Source organism: Cydia amplana, chromosome 6 (genome assembly GCF_948474715.1).
Source record: "Cydia amplana chromosome 6, ilCydAmpl1.1, whole genome shotgun sequence".
NCBI lineage: Eukaryota > Metazoa > Arthropoda > Insecta > Lepidoptera > Tortricidae > Cydia > Cydia amplana.
The window spans coordinates 4,417,422-4,436,671 of NC_086074.1; the positions used below are offsets into that span (position 1 = coordinate 4,417,422).

Consider the following 19,250-nt stretch of genomic DNA (forward strand, 5'->3'; position numbering starts at 1 on the left):
TTCCTAGCTCCCTAGATTGTATCTACCGCCCTGCTAGGTTGTTACATGTGTAGTACGATTGGGGCAATTCCAGTCAGTTCATTGGCGACTACCGACTGCTTTGATAACACAGGAGCCATTCTCGTCGACGTGCGTTCAGCGGGACTATCACTTACACACTGAGTGGCAGGCTAGTGTGTAGAAAACAGCCTAAAATTGCTCCGACCGCCGTGCGACCGGTATTGCCCATATTGGCAGGTGTGTGAGTGGCCCGCTTTAGTGGTATTTTAATGCAATTTTAATTTTAATTTAGTGATAATAATGACATTAATTACGAATAAGTTTTAACTATAATAATAATGTATATTTCTTTTAAATTCAAATCTACATATCATTGTAACTACTTGCAAGAAATAAAAGGCTTTTTATTTTTATTTATACATGAATTTGTGGACCACAGTTGTAGTACCTACTGGACTATTATTCAGGTGGTTTTACATACAAATCATAAGAAAACCATTTATATTTATTACACATGCGTAAACCCATCTTTGTCATATCTATCCGGTTTTTTCGGACAGTCCAACTTCACCAAGTCCGGATTGGCTGCTATAGAGTTCAGCTGATCGGAGGACAAAGACTTCGCCAACGGAGTTTCATCCACTATCAAGTCCACCTGGAGATGAAAAAGGTATCGGTGATGTTAGAATATCAGGCGGTCTAACATGAGTTGCGTTCGCGCGAATCCATACATCTTGCGCATTCAAGTATGGAGTCGCGCGCAAGAACGCAACTCATGCTAGACCGCCGGATGGAAAAGAAGTAATACCAAACAGTGACATTCGTATGAAGTTGTACTACTATTTTCTCCCACTAAATAGGATCGAAAGAGGCTCGTTAGAGGGATCTCGAAGAACGAGTAAAAATAACACAAAATTCCCAAATCGAAACAAAAAGTGCCTATAACTTTAATTATAATGTCCCGTATTGAAGCATATATAACGGACAGTGATCCGAGATATTGCTTGAAATTTTGAATTAAACCCGGCCTCTTCTAATCTTTCCGCCATCGGCCTACACAACATATCCACCTTCACCACTTAAGGGCACTTGCACCATCCCACTAACCCGGGGTTAAGCGGTTAAACCGTTAACTCAGTGTCAAATTGTACTGGTAACCATGGTAATTCCAGATTTAACCGGTTTCATGGTGGTAGAATACTCGTGATCTCACGATGCTCCCCAAAAACGGCAGAGAGGGTAACGCTGTAGGGGAAGTTAGTGGGTATTCTCCTCCCTCCCTCTGAGTAACAGAGTAAATACGGGAGGAGCGAGTCCCACATACCACCCCATCCCCAACGCGCAACGGGCCTTCGCAGCCCGGGGGTGAGATACGTAAATGTATTTACCCCTGCGAGAAAAATAAATAAAAAAAAAAACCCCGGATTAGTGAAATGGTGCAAGTGGCGCTTAGATGGTTGGCAGTCCTCAACTGCGTTTCCAGAAACTTCCTGCCTCACAGCTTAACGAAAACTGTCACCTTGGGTACCTTTTTCCGGATACATACAACCTTGAAGGTTCCTTCAAGAAAAGAATGCGCACTATTAAATAAAGTAAGCACAAAATAGAACAGAATGGCAAAAATTTAAGGAGGCCTACATCTTAAAGATTGAAAAGAGCTAAAAAGAAGAAAGAAGAAGAAATAATGTAAATAGGTACCATATCGAAGTCATGATCTGAGTCTGGGACTGTTACTGCTGGATCAACTGCCGGTTGAGTTCGATTGTCAGATGATGTACCGCTCCGCTGCAATAAAAAATAATTTAATATTAATACAACTTCATCATGTAGTACCAACTTGATTTCAGGTAATATATGTCTGACTGACTCATAAAATCTTGAAACTATGGTTAAAAAACTTAAGTAACTCTTAAATATTGTACCATCGCCCTCAATGTTAACTAACAGTTCGTAAACCTTATTAAAAAAGGCATAAGGTCCACCGATGGACAGTTAAAAGTGTTGCTGCTTGTACGTACATCACACATCTCTAAAAGTGTATTCTAATGGAGCCTTTACATCCGTAACAAAAAAATATTTGGTGGTACCAAATTTAAAATAATATTACATGAATCACTGATGATGACCAGCTACTCACCAAACTGTGTCTTCTCATTTCACTCTTCAACACTTCCAACTCTTCTTTCGTTTTCCTTTTAAAGAAGTTCAACTGGAAAGGAAATATATAAAAACAATTTTCTAACAGAGTCTGTGCGGAAAGAGAAGAGTCGTGGAATGTATGGCGCCCAATACATTCTACGACTCTTTCGCACTGACTCTAGGAGGTTAGACTATAAATATAACCAAATGGCGGAAAATAAAACGGATGGATATTGTTTTTTTTATTGATGTTTATATTGGTGACTTACCTTATAAAGTATAACTCCTATGATGAGTAGCAGAAGCAAGCCCACGCCGATAGCGATCAAAATAGTTCCTATCGGGCTCTTCGGCTTTTCTTCCAACGTTATTACTGTAGATATCCTAAAATTATACATATCAATATCATTTTTCTCTCTCTGTCTCTCTCTCTCTCTTAAACAAATGTATAAAAGAAAGTAATCAAAAGAAACAGATATGTTATAATGTTATATTATTGTCTTACTTACGATTTATCCTTGGTTTTGTCTGGTAGTAATTGCAGCTTTAGTTTTGATGTTATTTTTGTACTACCTTTCTTTAGGAAAATCGCTAAAAAGACAAAACATAAGAAGAAAAGATATAAGCATATTTCATTAAAAAATTATAACATTTCGGAAGAGCAAAAATAATTATCACTACATCTTATAAAACAAAGTCCCCCGCATTTATTAACCCGTGCGAAGCCGGGGCGGTCGCTAGTAATAAATAAAGCAATTTTAAAAGCGACGAATAAGCGGTCTTCCCTTATAGACGGTTTTCTTCACATTAACCTTAATTCTATTAAGTAGAATTATTTTCTCTGTTTACACATACTAAGCTGCTTACCTAGCTGATTTTTGACAATAGTCGAAGACACAATTATTGTTGTCGTAGAGTTCGGCGCCAAAGGGATTGAACATTTCCAAATGTTTGTCAGTTTCACTGAACATTTGTTTGGTTGGCCAACCCTTACCTGTGGGAAAGATAGGTAGATTTAGCAGCAGAAGGTGTGGACGGAATCTTGAAGTGACGTAGTGGTACCTACCTAAAGCAAAGAGTCGTATTGGACGGACGAGTCACATAAACCTTTAGTATTTTTCTCTCTTCATGTATTTTCAAACACAATCCTGTATTGTTCATGAATAAATACTATTGGCGTTATTCATAAACGGCTGCTAACTTAATCAGTTGATGATCGTCGTTTGCGCCTGTCTGTCCTTATGCCATAGAGAGGGACAAACGACGATCATCAGCTGATTAACTTAGCAGGACGTTTATGAATAACGCTGTATGACTATGACTATACTTTAATATATACCATATCCTAAAATGTGAAAAATGAACGAGGTTTGGTAATATGGTTCTAATTCTCACCAATTAGGCTCGCAACCCTAAAAACAAGCTTTATAAACTACAGCAGTTCATTTTAAATAATGTATTACCGTAGATTTATCTATGTACGTGTTGTCCATTCCATCTATCGTCAGGAACACTTTCTTCCATTGAAATGACTGGTTATTATAAATCTGGAATAAACAAAAATCTAACTGACAGTTGCGAGATCATATTTTAATATCTCGTATATTTTTAATTAAGTACCTATATTAAAAAAATTGAAAAATCGCGGGCTTCTGCTAGTAGAAAATTAAAACACAATTAAATAGTTAAACTAACAGTATAGGTGTGTTCCACTGACAACTTATCTTCCTTCGAATCCTCTAGTTCTGCGTCGGATATGACTCGATTTATAGTGGACCTGGAATAAAATATATCGCACATTATTAAAACATCTTTAAAACTTTTTCTAATGAAATTATATATTTAAAACGACCTGTTCATTTTATGATTTTACAAGAGGCCACTTGGGAAAAAGTTACCTCAAATGTAGTTGGACTGAGTATAATTCTGATACGAAAGTACATATGTAGGTTGTTATTTATTGATAAGGGGATTACTTTGGATACCTACTTATTTTACAAGAAACAAACGATCAATAATCAAAATCGTATGCGAAGTTGTGTAATAATGAAGATACATTTAATTAAAAACAATGAAAATAGCTACATTGCGCATACACATTTTTTAGAACTTTTTACAACAAACCAACGAATAAAATTCAACAAATCTTTGCTATATATTATGTCACAAAGGCACCCCGTTTTGCTTTGAATATCTAAACTCACCCGTGAATATCAACATTTTCAAGCACATTTTCAAAATCGTAGTTCAGCGTAAGAGAGGAATGCACCGCGTACGGTTTGTTACATTCCTTGCGCACTTCCACGTCGATTGTGAGTCCCTTCTCTTCGATGTTCAGGGTGTTTGTCTGCAGCTGGACGTCTATTGTTTTCTGCAACAGTTGAATACACATGTAGGTAGGTATATTTATGTAAGTAATCTATTGCTATAATTTTTTAAGTTACATTTTTTTTTGTTTTAACTGACAGCAATTACCAGATTTTAGATTAACTGACAGCCATTTAATACCAGACTTAAATATCAAATGGTTACATACATTGGTTCTAGTGCGGAAAGGCGCCGGCAATTCACACTTATACGCTTCCATCTCCTTGGCGCACGGCAGTGTGTGCACGAGCGTGCCGCTCACGCCCACAATCGCGCACGCACCGCATCCCATAGTGCCGTTGTTGCTCACTATGACCGTCACTGTCTCCATGTCAGATGAGCCGACGATGTATTGATGAGTTCTGAAATTTGACAAGGTAACAGATTGAGCGAAAATCATTTGACATACCACCTCTTCTTAATCACTCTTCCTCCTTTCACTTGTTCTTGAGCCTCGCTTTTTATCGTTCCTATGCAAAAGTTAGCGGTAACGCGGCGAGCGTGATGGACACTTTTGCACTTGGAAGATCACGGGGCGAGTTTGTAGTATTTTTCTTTGTTGAATATTATTTATTATGACCTTGACTTTCGTTTATTTAATACAACTTAGGTAACCGAAGTTTTTATTAAGAGCCTGAAAAGGTGTTCTTAGTTCATACATAATTTTTAAACGGCTAGTAGTATTATAACTCCACAACCAAAAATGATTACATATCAAAGTTACATATGTCATTCAATTTGAAATTCATTCATTACCTACCAAACCTAAACTACTAAACTTATAAAACGCAGTCGCGAGTAGTCGTGCTCAGAGTGCTAAGAATTTTTCATTTAAATATAAATATTTTTGACGTACTTATGCGATTGAAACGAATAATAAGGATGCCTTTCCAGCGAGAGGCGGAGATGAGGGAGATGTGCAGGAATCGACCAATAGCCTTGATTGTAATCTACTTCTTTTCTCCGCTCCGCTGGATTACAACTATTGGTTGATTGCCGCACGTCTCCTCTTAGCGCTAGTGGTTCGCCAAAAAACACTGCAAATGTTGCTGAAGGTATGAAAATCGGTACGATTAATCTTTAGGCCATTTGAATCAATACCATTCCCTTTCGTTTAATACCACACACGATAGGTTTCTAAACAATTTTTTTTATTCCATACAAAAAAAAGATGACGTCATCATAACTGCTCTCGTTTTTTTGTTTTGTTGGTGCTTCGGGTCAAATTGATTCAAATGTCCTTAAGATCAATCGTACCAATTACCATACCTTTACCACCATTTGCAGCATTTTTCTGAATTTCGCGGTGTACCGCCAGCGCTATCTCATCTCAGCTCATCTCCGCCTCGGTGAAAACGCGGCCTTAATAAACGTACCTGCCACTTTTCCCAGACCAAAGCAGTTCCACGGAGTATTCAGGCTCGCAGGGCACTCCGCCGCAGTTGCACTGCGGTTGTGTCTCTTTGGTTAGGCTGCTCTGCGGACTTATTGTCACCCAAGTGTTTTTGAAATCTGGAATGTGAGAAGACCAATATTAGGCAAGCTGGCAATATGCAATTTTAATTCGTTTGTGGTGACCGTTCCGACTGAACATCTAGCGACCTTCACCAACGAGGAGTTTTGGCCGAAGGGTGTCAAGTTTCGGCGGTTCCGCGGCCGGCTACCTGACACTGCGGGGTTGCGTAATGCATCGCAATCATAATGTGTTTTTTAGTGTTTAGTTATATTTTTATAATATGTATGCTAGTTTTAAGGTATTTATGTATGGGCCACTAGAAATTCCTGAAATAAACGATTTCATTAAATATGACTCATTTCGCATGTGTCATGACCACTACTAAGTGATTGTATTGCTGAACTTTTCAGGGAGACAGGCAGCCTAGCCAAGGTTACAATCGCTATCGCTTCGACAACGAAACGCTTTGTGTCTCTCTATCACTCTTCCATATTAGTGCGACAGTGACAGTTGCGTTTCGATCGCTACGAAGCGTAAGCGATTGGCATCTTGGCTACGCGGCCAGGATGAAAATCGTTTGCGCTACGACTACGAAACGCTATGTGTCTCTATCAGTCTTCCATTTTAGTGCGAACGGAAGACAGATAGCGTTTCCTTGTGGTAGCGCAAGTTACTGTCATCTTGGCTAGGCCCTGAGGACCCGACGTGTTGCCTCTCTGTCGCACTTGTAAATTCGCACGTAAGTGTGACAGGGATGCAACACGTTGGACGTGGTTCACGGTAGGCCCTCTGTTTTGTTCCACTAACTCTTTGTTTTAAATCTTTATGTTACTAACAATTAGGGCGAATGTTGTCTTTGTAATAAAATAAATTCACATGGAATATTTTACAAGCTTCAAACTTGCAATGTTTGTTAGTCAGTTAATTGATGGTTTTTAAACCAAATCTTCCGAGCACAATTTGAACTAGTTTTCCTGTTCTCTTTGAAATATTCTCGATTAGAAGTTGTTTCATAATTTAATATAATTATTTCGCTATAAATAACTCATAATACCTCATAATAATTTAGGCATACCTTTTACAGTTTCAATATCCTCCATCAAAGAAACTGTTGTGTTGACCTTACAGGAGAAACAGGTCGTCTAGAAAAAAAAAATATATTATAGCGGAGCCATCTAGGTGACGTGAATAATACTACCACGTCGTGATTTAGGTACTGGTCAAGTTTCAATGTTGAGTATCCTGTAGTAAAAGATTTTTAATGTTACGCTAGATGGAGCTAAACGCCAAATCTATAACACCTCACAGAGATGGCGCTAAGCACACGCTAAGTGATAAAATTATAATAGGTACAATTTCAACGTAGAATTTTCCTCGGTTGAGATTTCAATGTTACTATCTGACCCAGACTAATATATATACATGATATATGCGTCTTACTAAGGATTGGAAAAAATCGCAAGGGTTTGGCAAGCTTTGGAAGGAATCAAATAAAATAGAGCATGCAATTAACTCACAATAAGGTAGTCCCGACAATATCGGTGCAGTGTCCCATTAATATTTGTAGGCTTGTCTGTTAAAACTATCTCGTATGTCACCTTTTCGTTGCTTTTAAACGTAGCCTTATCGCCAGTCAACACATTCTTAACCAATAACCCTGTAAACATATTATTGTTATGATATAATTAATACTTATCTACTACAAAAGCTAGGAAATTTAAGTATACCATACCCTCCTAAGGCCCAAGGTCCTACCTATAGTATTTATTCAGTTCGATGTAATTTAAACCAGGGATGTAACGGATGTGGTTTTATCGGAACCGAAAGCGGAACCAGATGTTTTAAATTTAGTTTATCGGAACCAGAAACGGAATCGGAACCGAAAACGGAACCGGAACCAGAACCGGAGCCTGAGTCAGTACTATCAGTAGCTATACATTACACAACACAAAACATACGAATACGTACTTTAAATTCAAAAACACGGATAAACCAGACCATCTAATTATTGCAGCACGTGGCAAGCGGGGCTATGAGCGAATGACTGGTATAAACCTGTTTGTTTTTGATGTACACCGCTCATGTCCCGCTGCCGCGCTAAGCATTGACATCCGATAAAACTTCCGTTTCAAAAGTAACGGAACCGGAACAGAAACGGATGTGTAATACCAAACGGAAGTTCCGACTTAACGGAAACGGAAACGGAGCTCCGTAACATCCCTGATTTAAACCATGTTCAATTGGAACAGAGTCGGTTTTGCTTTGTTTCGTTCAACTTTCAAACAACGAAAAATCAACTCTATTTCCTACAATTTAGGTTCAAATTTCAATGGCAAATTATGGATGTTTCGTTTGTATGGCTGGGCCTTAGGAGGATATCTAATTATCTAGTATGGTAAAATAAAAGGGATCTCGAAATTTTAATTATTTAGACTCAGATTCGCATTAAAACTTACTCATTGTAATTTGTTTGGGTTCTTTAGGATTCTCGATGGTGACACATGAAGCAAAGCCAAATTCAGTGGATGTCTTTGTCTGAAACATTTAACAATCATATTCCGTTACATAAGTTTGAACCTTAATACTATCTCGATAAATGATTTTTAAAGACACGTGCCATTAAGACGGGTGATAGAGTTACTAATGTGTTGCAGAAAGTTTTTTGACATACCTATATTTGTATTGCATAATGTTACTTGGCAGAAATGTTGTTTGGCAGAATTACCTTTCGCATAGTATCATTTAGCATACAATCACTTCGCAGAGTTTTATAATCCAGAACCATATTTTGGCATACTGTTGATGATCATAATAGTATTTTAAACGAATATTGATTTCGCAGATAAATGTATTGCATACTATTTTGGTGGCATAAAGCTATCAAGTTTAATTAAAGGTGATGTTATAAATGGTTTTAATTGACTTACCAATGTGCTGCAGTACCTAGTATGCTCTAACATAATCTGTTTTTATGGCAGTTGATCTTACTTTTCTGGTAGCCGTTCGTTTTTGTAGGAGGTCGCAGCTCTAACCTAACCTAACCTATTTTTCTGACAGCCATTCGTTTTTGTAGGAGGTCGCAGCTCTTACCTAACCTAACCTATTTTTCTGACAGCCATTCGTTTTTGTAGGAGGTCGCAACTCTTACCTAACCTAACCTATTTTTCTGACAGCCATTCGTTTTTGTAGGAGGTCGCAGCTCTTACCTAACCTAACCTATTTTTCTGACAGCCATTCGTTTTTGTAGGAGGTTGCAGCTCTAACCTAACCTAACCTATTTTTCTGACAGCCATTCGTTTTTGTAGGAAGTCGCAATTCTAACATAACCTTCTATTCTGGCACACGTCCAATTTTGTTGGGGTCGCAGTTCTTACTTAACTTAACCCACTTTTCTGCTAGCAGAAAAAATCATTACTTATGCCATAATAAGAGTATATTGCAGGATGATTATGGTACATAAAATTATGCTAAATGAAATAAATGCTAAATGATATGCTGCAAAATGTATTGTATGCGTAGTAAATAGTAATGCCAAGTAATAGTTATGCAAAATTATCATTCGATTAAAAGTGTTTCTGCGATAGGTACATGTTATGCGAAATGTATTTCGGACAAACAATATTATGCCAGATGAGGGGAACCCCGGGTGATAATTATCAATTTGACACAGAGAAATCACTGCTCGTCTACCGCAACATATTGCACGCGTGTAGCCGCGGGGGCCAAAATGGTCTTTCTTATATACGTACCGCATAGTCTGTAAATTCAGAGGTAACATTCACTGTGATGGCCCGGATTCCCCTATACATTGTAACGGTCGATTCCTCCGGGGCACCAACTGCAAGTTCTGCGTAAAAAAATATAAATTAAAAAGTAGATAAAGTAATTTATTTTTAGAGCTCAGTAACCAATTCCATGCTTTAAAAGTTTTTATTAATTTTTTGCCATAAATCTTGCACCGCTATTCTACGTCCCTAGCCGATAGCATGGTTATCCCTCTATGTGGCAAATTGCACTGGAACTCCATTCTACGTTGAAACAAACGATTTAAACATTTTCATCATCGCCTCTTTCAATCTCGTCAAGTGAGATCGAGATGCCAAATGCCACGACTTGGGAGTAGTTTTAGTGCACATCAATCAGCGCCAGCGATCATATCATTTCGATATCCATAACTTAACAGAATTTACAATCAGAATACCTGACGGGCTACCGCGAAAAACAAAGTTCGCAAATTGTGGGGATCTTTCTCTTTTACTCCAATGAAGGCGTAATTAGAGTGACAGAGAAAAATGCCCGCAATTTGCGAAATTCGATTTTCGCGATTATAGCCCTGGTTATGAACGTACCATCGCTCCCATTGTCGTTATAATCAGCGACCGGCTGCAGACTGAATCCAAAAGACTTGCTCTTCTCAATCCACTGTGTCCTGGCCAGTTCTGACACTAATATAGTGTCTGTTCGTTTGTTTTTAATAGTCTCATGTATGGCGTAGCCGCAGAGAACGTATAACACGCCTCCTGACTTCTCGAATGGTGCGCTGACAATTATTTCTGAAATATATTTTTTGTGCCATTAAGTTCTGTCGTTCAGAGGGCTCTATCCTATAAACCTATTAAAGCCTTACGAGTAGGGTTTGCACGACGGATCCGTAATGTATGGGAAGATCCGCGGATCCGGATCCAGATCCGGATAATTTCATACATTTGGGATCCGGATTGCAAACCCTACTTACGAGTATCACACTGGCGATTTGCGGGAGAGTTGAAAGCGAGGCGAGCGCTGTGTGTGACCGAAACTAGTCCATCCAATTTTGTAGATCGCTGTACAGAGCACGACTTCCTAACATAATATGTATGTTTATTATAATGTATACACCAGGCGAGAATTGAGAAACCAGGGGCCCGTTTCTCAAAAGCTTGTAACTTTCAATACAAGCGGATGTCACTTATTGACAGCTTTTGTTAGAAAGGGACTTCCACTTGTATTACAAGTTACAAGCTTTTGAGAAACGGGCCCCAGCACGCTGATTTCCCACCTTCGTCACCGCGGACATGGCATTCTCCTGTCAGCTATGCGCGTTTGCGGACTTACTAGACATTTGCATAAGTACTGCTCTCTGATGGACGCTGCTTAATCCATCATATTATTAATGTAAAGGCCAATGATTAGATGAGTGTACAAAGAAAAGGAGAGAGACAATTAATTTACCAGGATAAGAGTCGCCGTTCACATCGTTGGTGGACAAAGTCATACCGAACCGTGAGCCGCTCTTCACCCCCCATATTGTCAATATCAAATCCATCTCGACTGTTTCATTATCGAAGGGATTGATCTGAAATTAAAGCGAAATGTGAGTCTATGATAGATGAGCCCATTCCTATTTTGTGGTTGTTTTTTTTTTCGTTAGATTTGCATTAAACTAATTTGAGTGTTGGTAGAAAACACTGACCGATTTAGAATAAATGTGCGTCGCGCCGGTGTCGTAGTCGGCGGCCCAGCGGTGCTGCACCGGCGCGCCGACGATTAGGTCGGCGTGACCGTTACGAGTGACATCGGCGCTGCAGAGCGCCGCGCCGAACATGCTGCCTACGCTCTCAGTCTCTATCTATCATGGCTCTATCTCTCTCACTCTAAAACACTGACCGATTTAGAATAAATGTGCGTCGCGCCGGTATCGTAGTCGGCGGCCCAGCGGTGCTGCGCCGGCGCGCCGACGATCAGGTCGGCGTGACCGTCACTAGTGACATCGGCGCTGCAGAGCGTCGCGCCTAACATGCTACCTACGCTCTCAGTCTCTGTCTATCATGACTCTATCTCTCTCACTCTAAAACACTGACCGATTTAGAATAAATGTGCGTCGCGCCGGTGTCGTAGTCGGCGGCCCAGCGGTGCTGCGCCGGCGCGCCGACGATCAGGTCGGCGTGACCGTCACGAGTGACGTCGGCGCTGCAGAACGCCGCGCCGAACATGCTGCCTACGCTCTCAGTCTCTGTCTAACATGATTATATCTCTCACACTCTAAAACACTGACCGATTTAGAATAAATGTGCGTCGCGCCGGTGTCGTAGTCGGCGGCCCAGCGGTGCTGCGCCGGCGCGCCGACGATCAGGTCGGCGTGACCGTCACGAGTGACGTCGGCGCTGCAGAGCGCCGCGCCGAACATGCTGCCTACGCTGTCAGTCTTGTCGTTCAGTCTGCGAGGGCTGGATGAAAAGATAAGTTTAGGTTTAGAAATACAGAAAAAACATTTTGTAGTATATTTTTTTTTATCATGTTGATATTTACGTCTGCAGAAAATACTATAAATAAGAGAAGAAATTGAAAATTACGCTTTGGTTAAATCTCAAACTTGCCACTGTGTAGAACACCAATCGCCTTTAACCAACTTAGCTACATGGTTCAGTAGCTTAGTTAGTTAAGAGCGACTATTGTTTCTAAGTTATTCTAAATAAAACATAAAATATAAGTACAAACCAGTCTAATCCTGGAGCAAAGGCATGTAGAGGATCGTTAGAGAAGAAATCAATCTGAAATATAAAAAAAATTCGCTTAAAATAGGTATAAATCAACCAATCCAATATACAAAAACATACGCATATATTCATATCAAACATAAAATTAACGGCGCTTAAATTATAATAACAATGGGTATTTACAAAATGCACAACACGGAAATAAAAATAGTTTTAATTAAAAATATTATCAAATTTATTTCCTCATATACTGCGGTCTGTGGTAACAATACTGTGTACTTAAAATTTTATAATACACGGAAAAAATAACTAGAGTTGGACCAAGCTTACTTTGAATGGAAAATTCAATGAAAAAGTGTAGGAATGTAATTTTTTTAATGAAAATATGGTGTTTATAATAACACTTCCTCACTTTTATAACACTTAGGATTAGGGCATCTCGTATAGCGAGAGAGATGATTCACACAAGTATGAAAAATATTTTGATTTGCTAAAAAAATATTTAATTATTATTAGTTATTCTTAATCCATAGTTATAATTATCATCGATTAATTTTGTGTAAAAAAATGTCGCAGCACTTACATAGCCTTTCTCCATTCCTATAGAGTTAACGCTAAAAGCATAGCATGTTTTATTTTCAGAAAAATAATCTCCAAACGTTATAGCTTGACCTGTAATTGTAATTAAATGTAATTAAAAATTATGTGTCTAAGCGACGTCAAAAATATGTTAGCACTATTATCACAAGAGTTCTTAATGTTATTATCCTTGTTAGGATACACTAGTTAGCTTTTGTGTAACAAAAACAGTATTTTTATTATTTGCTTGAAATCACCTTTCATGAAAACTATAGTTAACATGATCTGGGGCCTTACTATGCTATGTGACTTATATACACCTAAACAGAATCGCAATAAGGACATCATGGTAAGGCCCCAGTTGAAACTTTGTGGAAATGGAAAATGTTGATTCCCAAACATAAATATGAGAGATTTCCGTATTATTCCATGTGGAAATTAAGCAATTTCGGAAACTTTTCAACGACACAACCCTAAAAAAATTGACTTACCGTATGTCGTCGCCAGGCTCAGTTCTTGAGGTTTAAAACATTCCGAGTAATTCTCTGCTTTTGGCGTTTGGCTGCACAACGCAGCCTTATCCTCAAACAGTTGGGATATTATGACTCTATCCTTGTCATCCACTAGCGTGCTCCAGCCGCCACCTCCTTCTACCCATAGAGCTGAAACTGTACTAACGTCATAGAGAAATATAGCAAGATAAGAGTGCTCACTCCATACATCAGTTTTGGTACCAAAAAGGCTATTATTTTCATAGTCGACATCTAGCATCGACTAGCGGAATTATCAATATTGCTACATCTATTGTCAAGTAGCACTGATAATTCTGCTACTTGATGCTAGATGTCGACTTTGAAAATAATAGTCTTTTTGGTACCAAAACTGATGTATGGAGTGAGCAATCTATGTATTTTTTTCTCTATGCTAACGTATAAAACCGGCACAGAAAACCAGTATTTTGTGCCATGAGTTGCTGCCGTATCGGCATCAAACCATAGAAGCGGAGCGTGACCTAAACGCGTAAGCGCCATGAATTTTACGACGCTTAAGACGTTTTAGTCGCGTGGTACAGGTTGTGATTGCGACAATTTCATGTCGTCTTTATAGTTATAATAACACAATGTATATCAGCAGCAATAAACGAGAAGCTAATAGTATGCAAAGTCCATACAAGTGCAATATATAAACTATTTTTATTTACTCCGCCTGACAAAATGTATATTAACAAATTCTTTAGCGAAAACTCTTTCAAATGTCCAGCTGTCCTTTACAAGTAGCATTTTTCAACCGATTTTCGTGAAATTTTTTAAGCAGCTTCAAGTCAGCAATATATGAACTTTTTTACTCGGAGCCATGGGAGTTTGTGACGTCTACAGCTCACGACTAATATGAGTAAATATCTGGGAGACCAAGCTTTGCTCGAAAAACGTATAAAAACTCAAAAATAAGCGTTTTCCTAGTGATAAGACCTAGCTAGATTGAGTTTTCGCCCCCGTAAACCCCCATATAGCAAATTTCATCGAAATCGTTAGAGGCGTTTCCGAGATCCCAAAAATATATATATATAAAAAAGGTATAAGATATAGGTAATGTATAACTTACTACTTATATTGGAGTTAAGAGACCATGGTTTTGGTGTTTTTTCAATATTATCGTAAATGAAGCAGGCACCAAACGCCGCGCTAGTTTTTGTATGTAGATCGATATTACCAAAATATGCGGTTCTTAGCGGCGCACATACCTGGAAAGGTAGATAGAGGCGATAAAAATTAAAAAAAAAACCGGCCAAGTGCGAGTCGGACTCGCGTTCCAAGGGTTCCGTAGATTAAGTCCGACTCACGTTTGACTGCACATTTCTAATAGGTTTTTCTCTCATCTAGGTAAAGAACTATTTTGTGTATTTTTTTCAAAATTTTAGACCAAGTATAGTTTCGGAGATAAGGGGATGGTCATTTTTAACTGCTAAACTATTTATCCTAAAATTATAAAAAAATATAGTTGAGATTCTTATAATGTAACATTTGATATGTAACACGATATAGTTTTAAAAACTTTATTTTTTTAATTCTCTCATTTACCCCCCAAAAATGGCCTCCATATTTAAAATTCATTTATTTACGTTATACGTCCATCTTTGGGTCACAAACTTACATATGTGTGCCAAATTTCAACTTAATTGGTCCAGTAGTTTCGGAGAAAATAGGCTGTGACAGACGGATGGACAGACACACGAGTGATCCTATTAGGGTTCCGTTTTTTCCTTTTGAGGAACGGAACCCTAAATATCAAAAAGCTGAACTCCTTAACCCTTTGATCACTACGCCCTATCGAGTGCGTTGCATTGTGAACCTTGTCGGAATGCATGAAGGTCGATCAAGGGGTTAGAAAAATGAAGCCAGTACAATCGCGAATTTGAGGTATTTTGAGTTTTACCACACCGATTATAAATAATATCCTGATAATGATAGCATAGTATAATTAAATTGCTACTTTTAAATTTTATAGGAGTTATCACTACATAGTATAAAACAAAGTCGCTTCCCGCTGTCTGTCTGTCTGTCTGTCTGTCTGTCTGTCTGTATGCTTATATCTTTAAAACTACGCAACGGATTTTGATGCGGCTTTTTTTAATAGATAAAGTGATTCAAGAGGAAGGTTTATGTATAATTTGTTAACCCGTGCGAAGCCGGGGCGGGTCGCTAGTAATACTATATGATCAAAAGTCTCTTGTGGAATAAAAATACCCAGTTTCCCAATATCATAATGACAAATGAGTGCATGTGAAATGAAGTTAAAGTCCTGCGTGAGATGCGAGCCACTCACCAAGACTATCGATAGTGAAGGTTGTATCAAAACCATTACAAATTTTAGGTGCGGACTCTAGGGTATTGTACATGTAAAGAAAAAACAAAACATACCACAAAACCATTTTTCTTTGCAGCTATTAAGGCACCCAGGTAAAAATGCTGATCTGGATTCACAGCTGAAAACCCAAATTAATGTTAGCAACTACTTATAATCGTAAAATCGAGAAATAATAAAAAAATTGTAAGCTAGTTTAACCTACAGTCATAAGTTTTGTATATAAAACTTGTACTCGCACTAATTTCTGTGTGTTACAATGTCTAGCAAGCGAAGCAAGGAGGAGGAAGGACAATTTCTAGCAATGATAACAAAGTACCAGACAGATATATGAGCCATTCTCAGTCAAAAGGGTACTTATTGTCGGTAAAAGTTTATGACGTGTAAAATGTAACTATCTTTATATTTACCAATAAAGTCGGTATTTCTGTTGTCGCTAAGGCGCTATTTCCATATAGCTTCAATTTGAAATCAACCTTATCGACAACCGACAATGTGGTACCTTTTGGTTGAAAAGTCACATCATATCATCATTCATAAATCATCGGCGTCATAATAATAATATATGATGTTATGTGGTTATGTCAAGTTTAATGTTATTTTAGAATGTCGTTTTAAAATGAGAGCGTAACTTCGAATGTATGGGGGCTAGGCTTCTGTGTCTCTTATGGCTGCACTCAATGAAGACATACTAAATAATAATACGAGTATAACGATCCTCAACAGTAATTAAACAAGAAATATGTCGTATTAACCTTTTCCACGCTGTGTCAAACAGCTGCTGCAGCTGTCACTCAGACGCCACATCATTGAAGTGTCAAAACTGAAGTTGAACTTTGTGTATATGCAGGTAGGTCGATGTTGCTCTGTGGTCTGTGACCGATTAATCGGTCTTTGGCGTTGAACCTACGGTGCGGATATATCGGTCATTGGCGTCCAAAAGGTTAAATACTCACTTCTGTTCGATATCCCTTTAAAGTCAATATGTACGGGATCATTGCATTTCTTATTCTTGATGTCCTTTACAGAGCAATGATACACTTTTCCGTCTGTATTATAGAGTGGTGCGCCGATAACTGTACAAAACAAAACAAACATTTTTAGTACCTAAATATAATAATACGGGTATGTGTGATTAAGTGTATCGTGCCATTCGGACGTTCATTTACACATTGATTAGTGTTAATTGCGAGTTCATACATTTGCCATTAAACGCAAATAGCAAATAGCAAAGGTACGATCTCGCAAGTCGCAATTAATATGTAAACAGTCCCCAACACGAAGCTTACACTTATCCCACAGCCATTTAGCCGTAAGAGTTTCTATCGTCAATTCTACTTTTTAGGGTTCCGTACCCAAAGGGTAAAAACGGGACCCTATTACTAAGACTCCGCTGTCCGTCCGTCCGTCCGTCCGTCCGTCCGTCTGTCACCAGGCTGTATCTCACGAACCGTGATAGCTAGACAGTTGAAATTTTCACAGATGATATATTTCTGTTGCCGCTATAACAACAAATACTAAAAACAGAATAAAATAAAGATTTTAAGTGGGGCTCCCATACAACAAACGTGATTTTTGACCGAAGTTAAGCAACGTCGGGCGGGGTCAGTACTTGGATGGGTGACCGTTTTTTTGCTTCTTTTTTTTTTGCTTGTTTTGCTCTATTTTTTGTTGATGGCGCGAAACCCTCCGTGCGCGAGTCCGACTCGCACTTGGCCGGTTTTTTAACACATTCATCTATCAGACGATTCTAAAGATCCGTCGTTCAATGTGTCTGCTTTGATTCATTATTGTGGTGTGTTCTACTACTATGTGTCTTCTAACACTATTACTATGGTGTGTTCGTTACTAGTACCTACATTCACTACTATTTAGTGTGGGGTAAGACAGGGAGAGTTGTCATGGTGGTTGTGAAGGTCATATCAAAATCAGTTCAAAACCGTAACATATTGACAAATTAGAATCGACCACCAGGAAATATTTATAACAAATGTAGACAATTTCCTTTAAAAATCTACGGGGTTAGCAGTATCTTAAACTTTACGGACAAAAATATTTTCCCTATTACTCATATAATAACTATGTTAAAAACAACGTGATGAATAATATTTCCAGTGACTTATACGTATTTTTAAAATTAGTAGCAAGCATGAGTCACTAAACATAAAACATATCAAATAACTTTTTAACTTTTTTAAGACTGCACCGACTGTCCAGTGGCGCCCTCGTCAAGGAAAATTTGTTTTCTAATTTGTTTATAATAAACCAATTAATGTATGTATACCTAAATCAGTATATTGCCTACTAAGCAGTGTAATCGTAAATGATAGGTACAATTTATAATGAAAATATGATTTACTGCTATTTAGTTAAGGCGAAGTTATGTACTACAGGCGAATTTAGGACACGTAGTTTTGCCAACCATTGTTTTCATTGAACTACAACATTGATAAAGGAGTTTGCTTATAATCACGGAATAAGAATTTGTGTTACTGTAGATTAATTAGATTAATGGTTTAGAATAGAATATCTGGGTGACCGAGCTTCGCTCGGAAAACATATAAAAACTCGAAAATGCGCGTTTTCCCAGAGATAAGACCTAGCTACATCGATTTTTCGCCCCCGAAAACCCCCGTATAGCAAATTTCATCGAAATCGTTAGAGCCGTTTCCGAGATCCCCGAAATATATATATATATAAATAAATAAATAAATAAACAAGAATTGCTCGTTTAAAGGTATTAGATAGATAGATTAAAACTAACCTAGTCTCGCATCATCCGTTTGATATCCCAAGCTGAATCCATAAGCACTGTTTATTTTATCGTCCTTCAGATCAACCGCAGATAACTCGTGATAAAACAGTGCCGCCGCTAAATGGGCAGACAACAGCAGGGCACACGCAGACTGAAGCATGGTCCCTGAAAAGTAGGTTACTAGGTACAAATTAATACTCTTAAATATTGGTGAGTCTCAAGATACAGGCTCAGCCTAGTTTGGGGCTCACCGTACGAAAACGAAATTTCGTTTATCGAGTTAAGCCTCTCTATCGCTCTTCCATATTCGTGCGATAGAGATAGGTAGGTACATATAAGTTTGATTTTCGTTTTTCGCGCATATTATGTCTGGGAAAAGATAGGGTATTTTTTTCAGAGTAGGTACCTATTTTATGACGTCACCAAATAAACGAACCTTCCAAACTGAAAAATATACCAAATATTCCTTGCGTCATAGAATGTTTTATCCTAATACTTATCAGTTTACTACTACTACACCATAAATGCTCTTTAATGGATATCCGTATTTTGTAACACTTTTGAAGAGCAAAAAAAATAGGTTACTTACCCACTATGTACTAAGTAAAAAACACCA

The 19,250-nt window shown here is 38.3% G+C and overlaps 2 protein-coding genes across 4 annotated transcripts; both read right to left on the minus strand.

Annotated features, from left to right (window-relative positions):
- Window positions 1–471: 471 nt before the first annotated feature.
- Window positions 472–11,948, minus strand: LOC134648668 (integrin alpha-IIb-like). 3 transcript variants are annotated; one of them, XM_063503162.1, is made up of 18 exons: window positions 11,803–11,948; window positions 11,174–11,297; window positions 10,312–10,515; window positions 9,712–9,809; window positions 8,419–8,497; window positions 7,480–7,619; window positions 7,038–7,104; window positions 5,883–6,018; window positions 4,676–4,868; window positions 4,344–4,510; window positions 3,835–3,916; window positions 3,603–3,686; window positions 3,007–3,133; window positions 2,649–2,730; window positions 2,409–2,523; window positions 2,138–2,209; window positions 1,699–1,785; window positions 472–655 (listed from the first exon to the last, which is right to left on the minus strand). In XM_063503162.1, the coding sequence occupies exons 1-18, from the start codon at window positions 11,932–11,934 to the stop codon at window positions 509–511; spliced, it is 2,136 nt and encodes a 711-aa protein (XP_063359232.1). In that variant the 5' UTR covers window positions 11,935–11,948; the 3' UTR covers window positions 472–508. The 3 variants fall into 3 exon arrangements, with proteins under 3 accessions (XP_063359232.1, XP_063359233.1, XP_063359234.1); XM_063503163.1 differs by lacking the exon at window positions 11,803–11,948 and adding an exon at window positions 11,415–11,560; XM_063503164.1 differs by lacking the exons at window positions 7,480–7,619; window positions 8,419–8,497.
- LOC134649124 (uncharacterized) lies at window positions 11,940–18,800 on the minus strand. The gene is made up of 8 exons (XM_063503840.1): window positions 18,644–18,800; window positions 16,836–16,955; window positions 15,936–16,000; window positions 14,620–14,758; window positions 13,509–13,685; window positions 13,022–13,110; window positions 12,440–12,492; window positions 11,940–12,168 (listed from the first exon to the last, which is right to left on the minus strand). The coding sequence occupies exons 1-8, from the start codon at window positions 18,792–18,794 to the stop codon at window positions 11,940–11,942; spliced, it is 1,023 nt and encodes a 340-aa protein (XP_063359910.1). The 5' UTR covers window positions 18,795–18,800.
- Window positions 18,801–19,250: the final 450 nt, after the last annotated feature.

What these genes read in the sequence shown, in the direction of transcription:
- LOC134648668 (XM_063503162.1), bottom strand. Translation starts at nt 11,934, where the DNA reads ATGTTCGGCGCGGCGTTCTGCAGCGCCGACGTCACTCGTGACGGTCAC. An exon ending in CGTACATAGATAAATCTACG is followed by an intron (nt 3,134 to 3,602) that starts GTAATACATTAT and finishes TCTTTCCCACAG; the next exon opens with GTAAGGGTTGGCCAACCAAA. An exon ending in TAGGAGTTATACTTTATAAG is followed by an intron (nt 2,210 to 2,408) that starts GTAAGTCACCAA and finishes TTTCCTTTCCAG; the next exon opens with TTGAACTTCTTTAAAAGGAA.
- LOC134649124 (XM_063503840.1), bottom strand. Translation starts at nt 18,794, where the DNA reads ATGCTTCAGTCTGCGTGTGCCCTGCTGTTGTCTGCCCATTTAGCGGCG. An exon ending in CAAAGAAAAATGGTTTTGTG is followed by an intron (nt 14,759 to 15,935) that starts GTATGTTTTGTT and finishes CTACCTTTCCAG; the next exon opens with GTATGTGCGCCGCTAAGAAC. An exon ending in TTTGCTCCAGGATTAGACTG is followed by an intron (nt 12,169 to 12,439) that starts GTTTGTACTTAT and finishes CTTTTCATCCAG; the next exon opens with CCCTCGCAGACTGAACGACA.